The sequence below is a fragment of the Eubalaena glacialis genome, chromosome 1 (genome assembly GCF_028564815.1).
Source record: "Eubalaena glacialis isolate mEubGla1 chromosome 1, mEubGla1.1.hap2.+ XY, whole genome shotgun sequence".
NCBI classification, from domain to species: Eukaryota; Metazoa; Chordata; class Mammalia; order Artiodactyla; family Balaenidae; genus Eubalaena; species Eubalaena glacialis.
Genome location: NC_083716.1, coordinates 218,289,436 through 218,308,429, shown reverse-complemented (window position 1 = coordinate 218,308,429; position 18,994 = coordinate 218,289,436). Strand labels below are relative to the sequence as shown.

Sequence of the window (18,994 nt, the reverse complement as noted above, 5' to 3'; positions counted from 1 at the left end):
CCCATTGGCTAGAGTTTACACCAAGTCACCCCAAGGGGGTTGGCCTCCCTCGCGTGCAGCCAGCTTAAGCCTGCATATTGGGTTGGCTTTATTTGACACATATGACACAAAGATTTGAAAAATTTTGCAGAAGAAACCCTTTTAAAGCCTGCGTTCCTCATGAAAGAGATCAGAGCATGGCCAGCATTCAGAGTTTGATGGACACATACTTAGGTTTTGGCTGTCCTGTCTAGCTAATTTGGAAATGTGCATTACACAAAACAACAACAACTACATTAACAACTAGCAATTACTGAGTGCCTGTTACATGCCAGACACTTTACTGGACCCTTTATATATATCACATTGAAACTTACAACAGAACTATTATTTATTTTATAAGTGAGATAACAGAAGGTTATAAAAATTAAATATTTGATGATCATGCAGCTAGGAGGGTTTGAACCTGGGTTTTTTAACTCCAGAACCCAGACTGCCTCTCTAATATGTCACTAAGAGCACAGTGGATTCCATCGCTAATGACTGAAGCACCAGAAGAGTTTTCTCATCTTCTCTGGTAAGCTCCCAAGAGTTTATATTTGTTCAAAGACCTTATAATAAGCCCTCATGTTGTTGCATTAATTTCATTTGATTCTCACAACAGTGCTTTGAGATTGAGACTACAGATATCCCCATTTTATAGAAGAGGAAACACACCCTCATGGAGGTCAAATGACTTCCTCAAGGTTCTACAACTAGTAAGTGGTGAAGCTAGGACCCGAACTCAAGGAATCCGAACCCAAGTCCTGTGCTCTTTCCACAATAACATGTCATAACTAAGCTATTAGAAGAAGCAAGATATTAGGAAATTTGATTTGGTCCTCATTTTGGCTCTTAGGGAAATTTTCACTGACCCAGAATTTTGACACTCGATTCTTTCCCTCCTTTGTATATTCTGTTTTAGAAAACAAACAGGTAAATCAGAAGAGAAAGGGGATCGTCTGAATTGTATAATGTAGCAATGAAAAGAGTCAAGATACTATTCAGACCACAGTAAGATATCACTAACACTCACTAGAATGGGTAAAATTTTAAAAGATGGACAACCCCAGTCAGCGGCAAGAATGTAGAGCAGGGGGCTTCCCTGGTGGCGCAGTGGTTAGAATCTGCCTGCCAACGCAGGGGACATGGGTTCGAGCCCTGGTCCGGGAAGATCCCACATGCCATGGAGCAACTAAGCCTGTGTGCCACAACTACTGAGCCTGCGCTCTGGAGCCCACGAGCCACAACTACTGAGCCCACGTGCCACAACTCCTGAAGCCCACGTGCCTAGAGCCCATGCTCCGCAACAAGAGAAGCCACCGCAATGAGAAGTCCGCGTACCGCAACGAAAAGTAGCCCCTGCTCGCCGGAACTAGAGAAAGCCCGCGCGCAGCAACGAAGACCCAGTGCAGCCAAAAATTAATTAATTAATTTTTTAAAAATGTAGAGCAAATAGAACTTTCATACATTGCAAGCTAGAGTGTAAAATGATACAACCATTTCAGAAAACAGTGTGACAGGTTCTAATGAAGTTAAAAATAGCTCCATATGATGTAGCAGTCTACCCCTGGATATTTACCCAAGCAAATGAAAGCATATGCTCACATGAAGACTTGTATGCCAATGTTTATAGCAGATTTATTCATAATAGCTAAAAATTAAGGGAAAAACAAATATCCATAAACAGAATGGATGAAAAAATTAGTAGTTTACTCATACATTGGAATTCTACTCAGTAAGAAAAATAAACAGATTGCTGAATCACACAACAACATAGATAAATCTCATGAATATTATGCTGGCAAAAAAAACCCAGACCAAAAAACAAAAAAGGAACACATACTAGATGTGTAGATATTATGTTATTGACAAAATTAATGTATAATGTTAGAAATCAGATCAGTGGATCTTGGGAGAACTGTTGGAAGCATGACAAAACTTTTTTGGGGTGATCCAAATATATCTTAATTAGCATGGTAGTTACATGAGTGTATAGATTTGTCAAAACTCATGGAACTGTAACTTCAAATAGGTGCATCATATTTTATGTGAATTATACCTCAATGAAATTTCATTATTAAACAACAAATAAAAACCAAAAATGCCACAAAATAATACTCACTGGAAGGTGGAAGATCCAAAAAATACTCTCGGGTCAAAAATAAATTAATTAATTAAAAATATGTCAGACATTATTTTGGTAGAGTAAATTACATAAGGACATTGCACGGTGACTATTTTAATTCTCTTCAAATTTAAAATAAAATTACTGCATTATGCAATAGGGTATATTCTCAGGTAATGATTAGAATGTTGTAAACCAGTCTACATAATAATGAAAACAGCTTTTAAAAGAAATCGCTTCAAATTATTATAAAGCAAGTGACATTTCACTTTTATCTAACCTGAATAACTTTTTTTTAAAGTAGTTGACTTTTACTTATTTATTATTATTTAATTAACTAATTAATTAATTTAAATTTTTATTGCCAATTTATATACTTGTTTTTTCTAATATGATAGCCTCTAGCCACCTGTGAGGTTTTTTAATTTAATAAATTCGACATGTTACATTTTGTAAATTTAAGGTGCACAGTGTATCACATGTGATTTTGAGCACTTGGTGTGCTATTATTACTAAGGAATTGAATTTTTAACTTTACCTTTAATTAATTTAAATTTTAAACACTGATACTTGATCCAATTATTAGAAAAAGTTTTAATATGTTTGAAACAACATGGGTATGTGAATCTACTTTTCACTGATAATTGTAATGAAATCTAAATACAGATTAAGTACTTTCAATGAAAATTTAGCATCTGAGTTGAGATGCTTCATAAGTGTAAAATATACAGTGAAATTTGAAGACAATACAATAAAAGACAAAATATTAATATATTTTATATTGATTAGGTGTTGAAATTATAACATTTTGGATGTATTGATCAAATAAAATATATTATTAAATTAATTTCATCTGTTTCTTTTAACTTTTTTTAATGTGACTACTAGAAAATTAAAATTAAATATGTGGCTTGCATTATATTTCTGTTGGAGAGCCCTTTATAAACCTTTTTTTAAAGTTAAATCTTCTTTACTATTATTATTAAACTAACAGTATCAGTAAAATCCGTAAATTCTTCACAAATGACTGTATTTTATCATCAGATCATTGGTTTATCTTACTCTTTGTTGATCAAGTAATATGGACAAATAAACCCCATAAAAAGGTTTTGAGGTTATTTACACCAGCAATTTTGCAAAGTTGTAAGTTGTTATATAGTTCAGTCACCAAAACCAGATTATATAATGTTAAGATTATGACAGAGCAGTCTATTTATCTCTTGTAAAAATAAAATAGTGTGTGTGTGTGTGTGTGTGCGTGGAAAATAAAAAATAAAAAAATTAAAAAAAATTAAAAAAAATAAAATAAAATAAAATGATGGAGCCACAGTGTTGAATAAATGTTGAAATAAAAAAAAAAAAGATTATGACAGAGGTTAGCAAAAATGAGTAATCTCAGAAGTCAAGAAGTGTATATGAAAAAACATACATGATATTCACCATTTATGAGGAAGAAGTTGTGCTGAGATATGAATCACAAAAACTCCTTTTTAAATTACCTTTACATGTAAGGAGACTTGTTTTGGATAACTTCCATTTATATATGATGAAAAGGACAGAAAAACAAAATCAATGAAGTGAAATAAAAGTATTTCGATCAATAGTTTAAAGGATTTCAGAGAGGACAATGGTCAGGTGTCATTTTTAAGTCACGTTTTGTTAGAAAAAGATGAATTGAGTCTTCTGACATTTTTATTAATGATATTAATAACAATAATGCTGACAGTTACAATGAGATTGCCAAGTGTTCAGTCTTTGAAGGTGTTACTTTGAGACAACAGATTAGCTGAGTCAAGCAGAAGGCCAAGCTGGGAGAAGGCTGGCAGAGATCTACAACCTCAGAACATTTAACTGGTCTCCATGATGACCAGGGTTCAGAAGTAACTCAAAGTCTGAGAACCAGGAGATTCTTGGGGGCAAATATAAAAATTCCTGAGGTATTGACTGTTATGTATATAGAGCAGAAATGAAAAAAATACAGCCATGCCCCTATGGCCAAACACACAGCTGTAAAAACAAGCTAACAATGCTGTGGGCTCAGTGCAGAAATGTTCTGTCCTCTTCCCCGCCATGTTGGGGCAAAGTGCCAGAGGCAAGACATAAAGTGGAAAGAACATAAACTTTGAAATTAGACAGAACCAGTTCTATTTATTTGTATAACCTCGTGTAAGTTATTTAACTTTTTGAACTTTAGTTTTCCTGTCTATAAAACAAAACAAATGAAAATGACTTTATGGAACTATTAGAGAAGTAAATAAAATTATAAATATATATATGTTTATATATAGACACCTATCTACTAGAAACTAGAGGATACTCTTAGCTCTCTAAATATTTTCATTCATAGCTAGAGAGCTAAAATTAAAATGATCTTAATTTAAATATTAAAAATTCCAAAAATATGGTAGAAAGTATATGCACATGCTGTTGCTGGAGTGAGCCTTCAGTTGATTAGGATACACATGGAAAAACTATCACCTAGTATGTGTTACATTTAACTTCACAGTGGCAAATCCTTAACAAAGCCTTTTAAGTTACTACTCATGTATATTAAAGCATTGCCTCACAGTATTTGTGAAATTCAGACATACTTGTACAATGCTAACATTTTTAAAATGTGCTAATGACAATAAGGGGATAAAAAAGGCATTTCTTAAGTCACTAGTTGATTTTTTGGAAATAGAGAATGAACTCCAGCGTAAGTGAATTTGCTGATTGTTCATCCACAGTGTAGACTGCCCATCTTATTAGTAACATAAATATCATAGGAGGACAGTGCCAGTTAGTCTGGATATTAGTTTTGAGCTACCCCTGGAGCAGTGCCTATGGGCCATTTAGGGGATAGAATGCAGTCTTTCATTAAGGCAAGCTCCATTTTTTTTTTCAAAAACATTACCATTTGTTTACCTTTGTAAAGGTAAATATTTATCAAATGCTTAATTAATAATTATTCTTGAAACTGGATCTTTTATCTGGGCTTGATTTTTAATGAAAGTAATTTCCAATATTTAATTTTTTCTTTTAATTAAAAAAAAAAAAAAAAGAAGTATCCTTTCACTGGAAGCTTCTATTTCTAACCACTTATTTTTAGGTCTTAACAAAGAAAAAAAAAAAAAAAAACTGACATGAAATTCACTTCTTACTTTAAGGCCTTTTAGGTTTTAGAATCCTGGAAACGTGAAGTGCTCTGTCTGGTTCAAGAACACTTTGTTGGGATTTTGTGCATAAACAGACAAACAAGTAATTAGATGACAAAAGCAGCATCTTGTTTCTTATGTTATAAGAATAGTTTTCTATACTGTAGCTATTTTCTCCTTGAATAACCTTTTGTTTCTGTCTGCAAACCTTGAAATGCAATCTGGTTTAATTGTTTTTCAACTTGTTAGTGCGCTGCTGGCCGTGCAGAAGGTTTATCCACGTGTTACAACTAACGAAGGTTTCAGAACTCTCCATAAATTTGTTAAACATCTGCTTTACACTTTGGACTCCCCATCTCCAGGTATTATATTTCCATCTTCCTGTGTTCAATTCTGTGTTGCAATTCTGTATTCAGTTCCATTAAAAATAAAAAACAAAGTACAAGTGAAGTAATCAGTTATGGATGGTATTATTCTTAGGTGGGGACATAAGCTACAACTAAATCTGGGTCTTTAGATAACCAAAGTGTGGAGACAAGGAGAAATGGCCAGAAAAGAGGCTGTGACTTTCTAGGATTTTTATTTTGGTAAAAATGATCTCTCTTAGCTATATTATAAAACTATGTTTATAGTTGGTATGAAAAATAAATATCAGAGTAAGGGAGTAAGCCTCAGCAAGTAGATTTCTACCACTACTTTTTGAACAAAAGCCTACACTGAATCGCAGTATCTTTACCCTCATTTCCAAATTTTGTCTTTTTAATCAGGATGAGTATTTGGTAAAAATATACCCCTCAACCAGCCATCTTGAAAATGCATGATGGACATCAGAGCGTGAATAGATCACTATAGATCTACTGTCACTTATAGGTATAAGACAAACTATAGCATGTTGCTAGTGAATCAGAAAAAAATCACCTTTGCATATAGAGGATAGCATTATATACCACACACATGGAAATGCACAGACACACACACAGCCATATACAGACAAACATTTAGGGCTATAAGGAATAAATCCCTACTTCCCAAGTAAAATGTTTCATTAACATTTACCTCTCCTGAATGAATTTAGAAATAGGCTTTCTCAACTGAGTTTGTCAGCTTTTAAATATGTAGACTTTACCTTTGGATTACTGATAAGTGTCCTGAGAGCATCAGGTCACAACCTGATTGTTTATTACAAGGTCTTTATTAGTTTTCATATGAATAGCAGGTTTGGAAAGGCTTTGAAGACTTCTCGAAGGGGGGTCTAACATACACTTGGATACCAATTTCTGTTAGTCTAGAACATTTTTTATATAATCAATTACAGAATTAATGTCTAGCTTGCAAGATTGACTCTTGTTAAATTCAATGGTCTTGACGAACATTAAGGTTAAAAAAAAAACTTGCACTTTTAAAAAAGTCCAGACCAGAAAACCAGACAGTACAGTAAAAAACACTAATTATTTCCTCTGTATATTTTTATATTTTCATTTTAAAGACTTGAGAACTTCAAGTTTCTCCTTACCATTCTTTTCCTTTTCATCTTCAGACTCACACCTTGTAATTGTAAAGTAGAGGGATGAAGTTGAAAATTTTTTTACAAAGGACAAAAGCTCCTCAGTGCCTTAGAAGCAAAAGAACCTGTCATTAACTGAGGCAGCAAAACACTTTTTTCTGTTGAAGAGTATAACTAACTCAATTTTCAATCCTTAACAATGGCCATGTCTCATGTCTATGAACATGCTAATGATTTTGGCATGTATTAAGCCATGCCACTGGATAGTCAGGATGACAAGGAAATACATCAAGGAAATGTGTTTTTATTTTTAAAATTAGATGTGCTTATATTTGTTTGTTTTTTAATTTCCTACACGTGTGACTTTATCAGTCTGAGGATACCAACGCAGTAGCATTAATGTCAATTCCTAAGTCATTTAACCCTAAACCTCTACCTACCTGCCTGAGCAGAAATTTCATGGCCTTTGAAAAATCCTTCCAGGTATTTCTGGGAATCCTTCAGGAAACTCACACTTGTTTTGAAGTACAGACACCTGCCACGTTGCCCAAGCCACCCGTGGTTAGTCTCCATGGCGTTTAGCGGTATTTGTGAACATAATTCTTCCCTTGGCTTTACATTCAGTAAACTGGAGTGGAATGGAGTTGCTTGGGTCCTCTCTAATGCATGACAGGGCTCAGATAGCTTTGAAGGTCTCACTCCTCTCTTTCAAAGAAAAAATAAAAAGGTAGTATTTTTTGTGTCAGTGATAAATGTTTTATTATCTTAAGTCCCTTCTATCGTCAAAAACAACTCTATAAGCGATAGTTATTATCCCATTTTGCAGACAAAGAAACTGAGGCAAAGGGAGGCTGGGCACTTTGCCTGTGTTATACATCCAGCAAGTGACTGAACTGAGATTTAGAGCCTAGATCTGTCTAAGCCCAAAGCCAGGCCCCCAAGCTCTTTGTTAGATGGCCTCACTCATATTTACCACCTGGGACACATACACATTATGATAGCTCACACAAGTACCTGCCACCACCAAACCTCAGAATGGCTCCACTTTCAGCCACTGATGGAGTTTGACTATGTGTGTCAGATTCCTTCCCACATGATACATTTTTTGATAGTCATTGCCCCATTCCTTTCCACACCACATGTCTGTTTCTAATTCAAACCTCCCCACCCCATGTCTAGTTCTGATTCAACCCTGGTTATGAACATAGTTCAAGGTTTTTTCAGAAGCCTCCTCAGCAACCATGATAATATGGAGATGCTAATAAACACTTGGGAAGAAGCTTGTCTCCTAACTTCCTGTTTTAAGGAGTCTAATTCTCAGCTCCACCCCACTGAGGATCCCTACTTCACAGTTTAGTATTTTCATTTATAAAACTGAGTTTTGAGAGCAAAGATTACCTTTTTGGCTCATTGAAGTTTGCTGTTTTGCAAAGTAGTAAATTACATGAAATTACATCTTTAAAAACAGAAAGCAATCTTTACTGGTGAAAGAGGTTATCTGTGCACTGGATTTCTTTCTGTGTCTTTGGGCACCCTTTTTATATATGCCTAATTCTACAAATAAAGTAAAATCTGACTTTTTAAAGGTCTGTAACAATTTCCACTTCATTAAAGCCTATTTAATACAGTATTTCTTCTCAGACACCTTAGAGTCCAGAATGAAAAGTGGCCAGAGGGAGAAGTCCGTACTTAACATCAAGGTCAAGCCTATAATTGATATGTATAAAGTTAATTTCTATTAGTTATTCATTTGAATAGCGTGATGAGGAAGAGACACTCCATAACCATATAGAATACAAATGCTAACGAACTTGCTCAGCATCACATAGGAATTCAAAGTGAGCAAGATATGATCTTGGGAAAATGGTTTTATATACTTTTACACTGCAAAAGCATATAGGTCTCCAGAGTCCTATCCTGGATTATTCCATATATGGATGCCGATAAATAATAGGTATTACCATTATTAATTAGGTTTATTTATTCTGGGTATCTTCTTCTTGGTCCTTTCACTCACTAATGCATTGCTATCATTAGAGTAATAATACTTAGCTGCATCTTGAGCAGAGCAGAGAACTCCCTTCTGCCAGAGAGGAAAACTGAAAAAGCCACTCTGCCAGATACTAGGGACAGAGCAGACATTACTCAGACATGACTGATACAGACGTAGACAAGGAGGTCTTTAATTCTGTGAGTCTTTTACACACATGCTTAAACAAAATGATCAGCGTGAGAAAAGTACAGATGGTTTCCTAGTTTTGTGCTAGGACCTTCTTAGAAGGCTTTAGAACACGCGAACTAGAGACAACGGGAGAAGCGTTAAAGCTGGCAATAAAATATCCTATTGAAAATGGTTAGGCCAATGTTAAAAAATGACAGCACTAAAACTACTGGATTATTTATAAGGAATTAGTAGTGTCTACAGGGAAGACTGAAATAAGTAATACCGTTTCTTTAAAGGGGCCGAATGAAAGCACTGGATTTATGATGTTTTTATTTATGTAGTAGCTGTTTAAAGTATTTCATTTTCAATTTTGCATGTGAATGTTTTTGCATACTTACTCTTTAACAATACAATGTTATGCAGCAAGCTGAATAAGGAACCTGTTTAACTTCTAGGGACAATTCTCTGTGTTGAATTAGATCTTCACATATGGTTTCCATTAGACCCAACTTAGTGATTGCCTTCCACACTCCAAACTTTCATATTATTTGAGACCACTCAGAATGGTTCTGTTAACATTAGCCAATTTGCATTCACAGCTGCATTCAGTTGAAATCACTGGCTGCTTTTTGAAAGATAGAAAATATAGATTAGTGATGGTAGATGTTTCCTACGGCTACATTCTAGACAACCGAAGACAAACAAACAAAAAAATCCAGTGACCCGTGAGACTGAAATTGGCTTCGTTTGATTAAGAAGTTATGGGGTAGTCAATTTGCATTATGATATTTAAGAGTCATCTATGCATACAGGTCTTAGGATAAAATAATGCAATGGTTTGATGCACAGAGAAATAATTTGTTCGAAATACATACGCTTGACCATTGGAATTATTTCAATTAGTAGGCATCTATTTCCTATAAATATCTTAAATGTTTCCAACTGAAAGAGCTTAGACATCTCTTGTAAAATCCTTTGGAGAAAAATTCTGCAGACTTCCTGCATTTTTTTCCCATTAATTTGACCTGGGATGATTTTTGCTTAGAAAAATAAATCCTTTACAGAAATGTTAAATATTCTCCTATATAAATATTATCACTTTAGGTGGCTCTGATAATACAACACATGTGTGGAGTGAGGAAGATGGACAGTCTCTATCCCCAAGCAGCCTGGCTGCACAGTAAGTCTTTGTTGGTTTGTTGGTTTGTTTCTAAACTGGTAAGTAACTTGGCTGAATAAGCAATCAAAACAATTCATAAACATAATTCTTTTATCAGTATATAAGGCCATGGAATAGAAAAATCAATTATTGACTGACCACAGAAAAAGACCACAGTTGAAGTGCAGTAAAGTTGAAAGTTGTTTTTTGGTATTATTCAATGGTACTTTCGGATAATGCAACATGAGGATCTGTTTTTCAGTTCTAAGATTGTATAACTAGATCCCACATGTTCTGTCTGGATTGGTTACCTTATGTCTATGAGGAGAATCTAGCTGGAGGCCCAATTTCCAACTCTTTTCAGGTCTTTCATCATGAAAGATGTAGAAGTCTCCAATTTTTTACAGTACTATTTATTTCGGTTTTAAAAAATCAAAATATTTTGTATGCTCACTCAAGGTAATGCAAACTTTGGTTGCTTCAGTAGTATTCAGGTAGCCAAAACTGTTTATAGGTAATTTAATTTTGGACTCTTTGTGGGGCATGTAAATACGTTGTCTCAGGAATAGGCAGTGGAAATAACAGCAGTTACCTTAGCTTCTAAGGACCATTAATCTAAGCAGTTCTCTGAAGTAACTGTAATAGTTATGGTAGAAGCTGACTGAAGTAAATGCATATAGTTCAAGGCAAATTTAGAGACTAGGTGGCCTGTTACGTAAAAGGTTGTTTTGGCCTGATAAATTATATTATTGAAATTCTTTAACTTTAGTCCCAAAGGATGTATTTTTGTGCTAATGGAAATGTGTACAAATAAAAACAAATAATAGGACTTACTTTTAACCATTCATTTCTTTTTCTAAAATAAAATCTATGCAATTGTTTATAAACTTTCTATTATTCGATGAGAAGTTCCCCAACTCTGGGTAATTTTAGGCAAAATCCTTCCATCAATAACCACCTCCTCTTTCTGCTCCCACATCTCTCCTCCTCTAAGGTGGCTGAACCAGATGCTTCTCCCAAGAGCAATCTCACAGCTCTGGGCAATTTTACCCCAGACAGGATTCCATGTTCCAAATAATCAAGTCTTTTAAACACATTCTCTGTATAGCCAGAAAAATAATTTTTTAAAAAAACCTCTGAATTGAATGAAGTAAGAAAGAGAAAAACAAATACCGTATGCTAATGCACATATATGGAATCTAAGAAAACAGTACTGATGAACCTAGTGAAAGGGCAGGAATAAAGACGCAGATGGAGAGAACGGACTTGAGGACACGGTGGGGAAGGGGAAGCTGAGACGAAGTGAGAGTAGCACTGACATATATACATTACCAAATGTAAAATAGATAGCTAGTGGGAAGCTTCTCCGTAGCACAGGGGGATCAGCTCGATGCTTTGTGACGACCTAGAGGGACGGGATAGGGAGGATGGGAGGGAGGCTCAAGAGAGAGGGGATATGTATACTTATAGCTGATTCACTTTGTTGTACAACAGAAACTAACAACATTGTAAAGCAATTATACTCCAATAAATAAATATATATATATATATATATATATATATAAAAAAACTGAATTGAGACAACTGGATGCTTATTGCTGAAGCCAGGTATCTTTATCAGAGCCTTGGGGCATCCATAGCATTGATAATGTTAGCGCTTCAGACCTGAAAATTCCACAGCAAATGTAGTTGGTTACTGACAGCTAGCTGACAGTTTATTAGAAAGAATTCAATACTTTTAAGATGGCTCTTGTTGAGATTGATGCAATTAAGGGATTTCTTATCTTTGGACTTCCTTTCCCTCCCCACTTTAAAATAATCATAGAGTGGCAGTACTTGGCATGAGATAAAAATGTTTATGGTCCAGAATTTTCTAAAGAAAGCTGCTCAAAAAATTTTTTTTTCCTCAGAGCTCTTCTCCTTCATTATTTTTGCACTAAAGTTAATTATTTTTTATTGTGTTGTGTGTGTGTGTGTGTGCGTGCACACACATGCATGCATGCATCCATAAGCTCATCTTTAGTTGTAACCATTCTTGAGAAGTAGGTGAGATTTTTATATAAAGAATACATAAATTAAATCGTTTAAAGGAATACTTGGATGTTTATGCCAAAACAGTGGCACATATGTATCTTAATTTTTGGTGTATCTTAAATCTAATCTCAAAAATCTCGGCAATCACATATTCTTTATGGAACTAAGATAATGCTTAGATGATATTTCAAGGTCACTTTTAGCCCAACATTCTTCTATTTAAAGCTTGAAAATTCACCATTCACCATTCTTGTGCCGTTTCATCTGGAAAGGTAGACCAGTATTTTGCTACTGAGCACAGCACCAGAATGGAAATGGCTCAGTGCTATAATGATTAAGACAAAGAGGAAGACAAACACAAAAGAAAGAGAGGTAATACTGAGAGGAGAGTCTCTGGTCAAGGAAATGCCTAAACAAAAGCAAGAAGCCTCAGGAATGGGTGCAATTTTTTTAAACATGGAGGCTGTGGACTGTATTTAAATGAGAGTCGGCCATCTGACCAATTAACTGTGCTCTGACTGCCAAGTTAGGGACTTTTCTTGCCATAGATTTTTTTTCTTGTTAAACTTCCTCAAAGATCCAGTGTCATTAACCCACATGTAAACACCCTGAGACTTCTTTGATGTTAATGCAGACATTGTCCTACATGTTTACTAGCTATGCCAGGATAAGTCTCTTCCATTAGTATTTGAATTAAATCTAAATTAAATATCCAATAGAACTAGTTAATTTGTGTGTTGTGCAGTTTGATTCAAAATAGATGGTTCCCAAATAAACCACTGATACTTGTTCTATCTCTGCTGTACATAACATTCAATAGTAGACACTAAGGGAAGAAATTACAAAATAAGTAGAGATGCAGGCTCACAGTTGAAGTGACAGGGCATGTGTAACATACACGTTTACTTACTCACATATGTATGCCTCAAAAATCTTAGACTATATCCTCACATGCCAGTCAGTTTGAAAGGAAACCGGAAAGTGGTTAATTTGGGAACTCTGAATTGGTTGTTTAAAGAAAAAAAAAAGGAACTTACATTGTTCATTTGGATTCTACCATTTCTTTTTAATCACAGTTAAATGAATTTAAATTATTTAGAGAATATTATAGGTGGAAGGGATCTAGCAGATCATTTGACAAGAGAGGAAACTGAAGCTCAGAGAGAGGGTTGCCAGATTTAGAGGAAAGAGAAAAGAAAAAAGAGAAGAGAAGGGAAGGGAAGGGAAGGGAGGGGAAGGAGGAGAGGGGAGGGGAGGGGAGGGGAGGGGAGAGGAAGGAAACATGCAAGACTCATGGGACATACTAATACTGAAAAATTGTTCATTATTTACCTGGAATTCAAATTTAACTGGGACTCCTGTATTTTGTCTGGCAACCCTAGCCCAGTGATTTTTTCTTTCATGTAAATGTGCCTAGAAATGATCTTAAGATCACTTATGATTGGATATTAAAATAATTAAATATAGAGATAATGCCCATGGAAAGGTAAATACTTAGAGGATCCAGAGTAGTGCTGCCACTGTGCAGCTGGGCTGGATGGGGGAAGATGTCTTACTTCACGGTGCTTCAGTGCTCAAATCAGCCAATGCCAAACAACCAGGGACTCGCATGGTCTCAACAAAATGGCTTTGCTTTATTTTTATATGACTTAATTTATATATTCTTTTCTAATTCTATAGGCTCCTAATACTGGAAAACTTTGAAGATGCCCTCTTAAATATATCAGTAGATAGTCCTTATATTCCTTACTTGGCATGTGTGAGAAATGTCACTGACAATTTGGCCATGGGATCAAAAGGTAATACTCTTCTTAAGAGTCAAAATGCTACTACTCATGGTTTGTAATTTTGTTCTAAAATAGTAAATCTTATAAGATGTTGGCTTAAAAAAGAAAGAAAATTTAAAAATCTTAGTTTCCATATGCATCTGTTTCAGTGGTTTGATATATAAAGGGACTGTCTAATCATATATTATTACTCCTGTTCCTGCTGCTAGTACCACCTGGACACCTGGACAAACTTTAATGTATAATGGCCAGGTAACAGATGTGTTAATGGCCACCTGGATGAACTTTCCAAGTCTCCAGAATTAGGAGTTCACGTAACCCTCCATGACATTTTCTATGCCCTTAATAATCTTAGTTGTCAAAAAATAGTGAAGAAGGATAATGTAGACTTCCAAAAGCAGATGTAAATTACATAAAGAAAGGCATTTTTGTAGCAGACTATTTTAACTTCTGATCCTTACACACTTTAACCGTGAAGATTGCATTTAATCAAATATTTCTTTTCCTTTTTTTAAAGATAAAACATCTATTTTCTTACACTTTGTAGGAGATATACATTCACTGTTCCTACACCAAAATAGCTTTTTGAGACTTAATGGCAAGCAAATAGCACAACAGATATTTAAGTGTGGTCTCTGTTTACTGGACATGAATTAATCAAGGTTGGAAGGGCATATTTGTGTCACAGTGATTATACAACCTATTCTCAAACACTTCAACTTAATAGTACATCCAAAATAAAAGCATGTTCAGTTCACCAAGAACCAAAACTGTATAGCACCTTTGCTGGAAATATTTTTGTCTCTAAGCAGAATATCTATGAATATTTTAAAAATAATGAACTCTGTAGTCTCCATGGTTCAAGGAAAGATTAAATTTTCACTCATTTTATATTTAGATTGAAATAGGCTATTATCTTAGAAAAAACTTAGTAATAAATTAGGATAAAGGTGTCTTTCAAATAGGTTTCCTAGATGACCTTGCAGTTCACATAAGGTAATTCTTTTCTCCTTCTTTACAGAAAATTTAAGACTGCTGCACTCTACAATTCGATTTAAAAAATCTTTTCTTCAAAATGGTTCCTATGAGGATTACTTCCCTCCAGTTCCTGAAGTCTTGAAATCAAAAGTAAGCCATGACAGAAAAAAAAAAAAACATCAAAACTTCCTGTAATTCTCTGGCAAGATATATTTGTAATTTAAGTTCTAAATCTGTATTTTTTTAAATACTGGTTCTATTTTGAGTCTAGATTAATGCTAGAAAAAGGGTGACAAGAGTTCTGGTGCTACATAATTGTATTTTGTTTTTAATCAGTGGATATCTCTGTCTGAAATGACCCATAAGAGACTAATTACAGAATGCAATACGTAAAGGAATAGCTCCTGATGTAGTTGTCTCATTAAGCTACACGATTTGAAAAAGCATTAAAAATTTGATTCCTAATTTGAAATGTCCCTAGTTTTTTTTTTTTTTTTAATAAATTTATTTATTTATTTATTTTTGGCTGCATTGGGTCTTCGTTGCTGCACGCGGGCTTTCTCTAGTTGGCGGCGAGCAGGAGCTACTCTTTGTTGTGGTGCGCGGGCTTCTCATTGCGGTGGCTTCTCTTGTTGCAGAGCATGGGCTGTGGGCGTGTGGGCTTCAGTAGTTGTGGCACGTGGGCTTAGTAGTTGTGGCTCGCGGGCTCTAGAGCGCAGGCTCAGTAGTTGTGGTGCACGGGCTTAGTTGCTCCGCAGCATGTAGGATCTTCCCGGACCAGGGCTCAAACCCGTGTCCCTTGCATTGGCAGGCGGATTCTTAACCACTGCGCCACCAGGGAAGCCCCCTAGTTTTTAAAACTATAAAAGTTGATTTCAAAAGCTGATGTTTTAGACTTCACAGTGTACAAAAATCTCAGAAGTTGACTCACCTTATTTGTATTATTATCATCAGAAGCAGAAACTAATACTGTAAATCATATTAAAATGTATGATATTGAAGAAAGAGAGGGAAAGCAATGGGAAAAATGTTAACTCTGAAGTTTGAATTGGTTGGTGTTTGTCTCTTATTCTTTGTTTAGCTCATACATACAGTACACAGGTTATCATGAAATTCACTCTCTTTCTTAAATAACCCTTTAAATTTTGAAAGCAGCTCTCCTAGTAAGAACAGCAGTTTAATTGGATTTATGTAGCCAGGGATAAAGTAAAATTAGAACTGGTTTATTCAGAACAAGCAGGATGACTTGCTGTGTAGTCAGCCTGGTCTAATTAAGCAGGCATACAAAACATGCGTCCATGTATATTACAAATAAATATGCTAGTTAGATTACCTACATTGTAGTCTTAGTCTTCTACATGAATCAAAATTTCTAGTGTACTTAATTTAGCACTATCTTAGTTTGTGCAAATGAGAAGGAAGTTATGCATTCATCTGGAAAAGTCCTACTCATTCTTCAAGGATAAGTTTAAATGTCACTCTTATAATATTAGAGTATCTCCTTTCTCACTGTTTCCAAGTCAGGATAATGACTTTGTATGCATGTAATATTTACCCATTCATTCATTCCACCCATCATCTATGCTCCCATAATGCTAATCTGTTTATTTAAAAGATATAATCTCTAACCCCAAAGTCCTTATAATCAATCCAGTGGAGGAGATGGAAAAGAAGGCCAATGATTATAACACAGTGAGGTAAGTGTTGTGGTATGTGGATGGACAGGATTCTGTATATGGAGGTGGCATATCTGACGCAGATTGCAGAGCGTGAAGGTGGAGAGAAGAAACTTCATGGAGGAGATACTCCTTACTCTAAGTCTTGCAGGCTGTGTGGGATTAGGTTATAGTCCTACATGCCAGACATAGAGACATGCACTGGTAAGAGGCATGAACCTGAAGGACAGATATAGGTTACCTGGAGTTATGTGTCCAGCTGGAGCACAAGATGCCCATGAGAGAGGCAGGAAAGGGGGCCCAGATCCCCAAGGACTCTTTATGTTTAGTCAAGGAGTTTGAATCTGATCCTGAAAATTGTGAATTTGAAGAAGGTGAATTCTGCATTTTCGGAAAAGGTCTCTCTAGGAGAATTATGGAGGACAGATTGGAAGAAAGCCAAGTAGGTGATTTTTTGTAGTAACCTAAGCAAAAAGTGAGGCCCTGCACTATGTCAGTGGCAGAGAATAGAAGGAAAAGAATTTCAAGAGCATTGTAGGAGGTGGGTTGACACAACTTGGCAGCCAGTGAGGTGTGAGGCATAGGGAAGAGGAATCTCCGATTACAGTGAGATTTCTGGCTTTTGGAATTTACTACTTAGCATTATAACTCATTGTATATGTAGGGTCTGTTTCCCTCACTAGAGTGTAAAATCTGATGAAATTATGCCTTCTGCATCTCTAAAGTCTCACATCTAGCACATAGTAGTATCTTAAGACTTGACTCATGAATGTGTGAACAAATGATGGTGTTAAAGTAGAGCCCTGGTGATGTAATCGTATTACCTGGGCAATTACTCATTGTAGTTCTCAACTTACAAAGTAACTGAGCAGCACACAATATACATTGGGAAATGGAAACAATACATTCTCAGTCATTTACAATAATGGTATGGGAATGGAGCTAAGGATAACTTAAAACAGCATCCACATTTTGAGTATACTGCTCCCCTTGTGGGTTACATTATGAAAAAGGTTCAAGAAGCCACAGAAGTGGAAATAAACTACAATCCTGTCCCTTAGGTGGGAAATCTATTGTCATTTATAAAAAGCATGGCTACTATTTGCAATTGACAGAACCCGTTCATTCCAGGACTACAGGCTCCATAGGAACATGGTTAAGTCTGTCACTTTACTCTGTACTCTCAGCACCTGGCACAGAGTCTGACACATGGAAAATATTCAGTACATATCATTGAAAGAATGAAGACAGACTCCCAGAGTTTTGTAAGAAGAGATGCTTTTACTTCCCTGCTTTGTCCTCCTTGGTAATTGGTATCTTGATTGTGACAGTGAGTTAGGGCCCACCCTAACATTTTTATTCATGATATTTCTAAGAAGGTTTAGACCCTCCAAAATGCCAAATGCCTGTCATTCATTGGTGACTTTTTTTCTTTTCTAGCCCCGAACATTCTACTGTTCTTGAACTTTAGAGTTTTCTCCTCCCTTCATCGTCTGTTTTCTCCTCTTTTATTTCCAGTCTCTCTGGTGGGAAGGATAACTTCCTGATTGGGGAAATACTCATAAAATGGATATTCTCTATATTAAGCAGAAATACAGATAGGACACTACTTATATTGTAATACCTTTGCATTTTTAAATAGGTCTCATTTCCTTTCATTTACCTGCTAAGAGCCCAGAAGTGTTGCAGTTTCAGCATTTTCACACATACAGTATTTTGAAGTCTACGCCATCATGTTACTTACAATTCTGATTCAGATGCATTAGGAACCGTAGGCACTAGGGAATTCAGTCACAGCTGGACGTGGAGTTAGTTAGGGGTCATTGTTCAAGTTTAGGCCTGAGCCCTTACTATGTAGACCAGTGTTGTGATACATGAGACTGTGACAAACCTGTAATCTGGACTTGACACATACTTTTGAAGAGATAATTATAATTCTCTGAATGTATGTTGATTACTAATGATCTATGAAGTTTCTAAAAGTTTAATGCATGTATTGCTTTTAGAAGAAAGTAGTAAATAATGACAAATAGTAAATGACCATGATGTTGCTCCTTGGCGGATGTGCCTCACAGGGCAGGCCACATTATTAACCCTGAATTAAATTCTTATTTCAGAGGACCAGTTCTACTTCAGTAACACGGCTAGATTTCCAATTTCTCCTTCTATATCTTTTATCAAGCCAAGATTATACTCTATGGACTTTTATTGGTTTCTTGTTACATGTATGTCAGACTTGCAATTAAAAAATATATTTCAGTCTCTACCGAGTAAAGTCATTCAAATTTACTACACCCTTAAAAGCTCAATTAAAAAAATTAATTGGGCTCCCAGTATTTGTCTTTTTATTTAAGAAATCACCAAAATAAAAGTCACTGGCAGAGAGGTTGGGCTGTATTCATTAGAAGT

The 18,994-nt window shown here is 35.5% G+C and overlaps 1 protein-coding gene across 1 annotated transcript in view; it reads left to right on the top strand.

The window, feature by feature from the left end:
• ABCA12 (ATP binding cassette subfamily A member 12) overlaps positions 1-18,994 on the top strand; it is a 190,507-nt gene that overhangs the window by 86,341 nt on the left and 85,172 nt on the right. The window contains exons 8-11 of the mRNA XM_061204760.1: positions 5,533-5,645; positions 10,056-10,131; positions 13,825-13,943; positions 14,953-15,059. Coding sequence (XP_061060743.1) covers positions 5,533-5,645; positions 10,056-10,131; positions 13,825-13,943; positions 14,953-15,059 — 415 coding nt within the window. The remainder of the gene's footprint in view (positions 1-5,532; positions 5,646-10,055; positions 10,132-13,824; positions 13,944-14,952; positions 15,060-18,994) is intronic.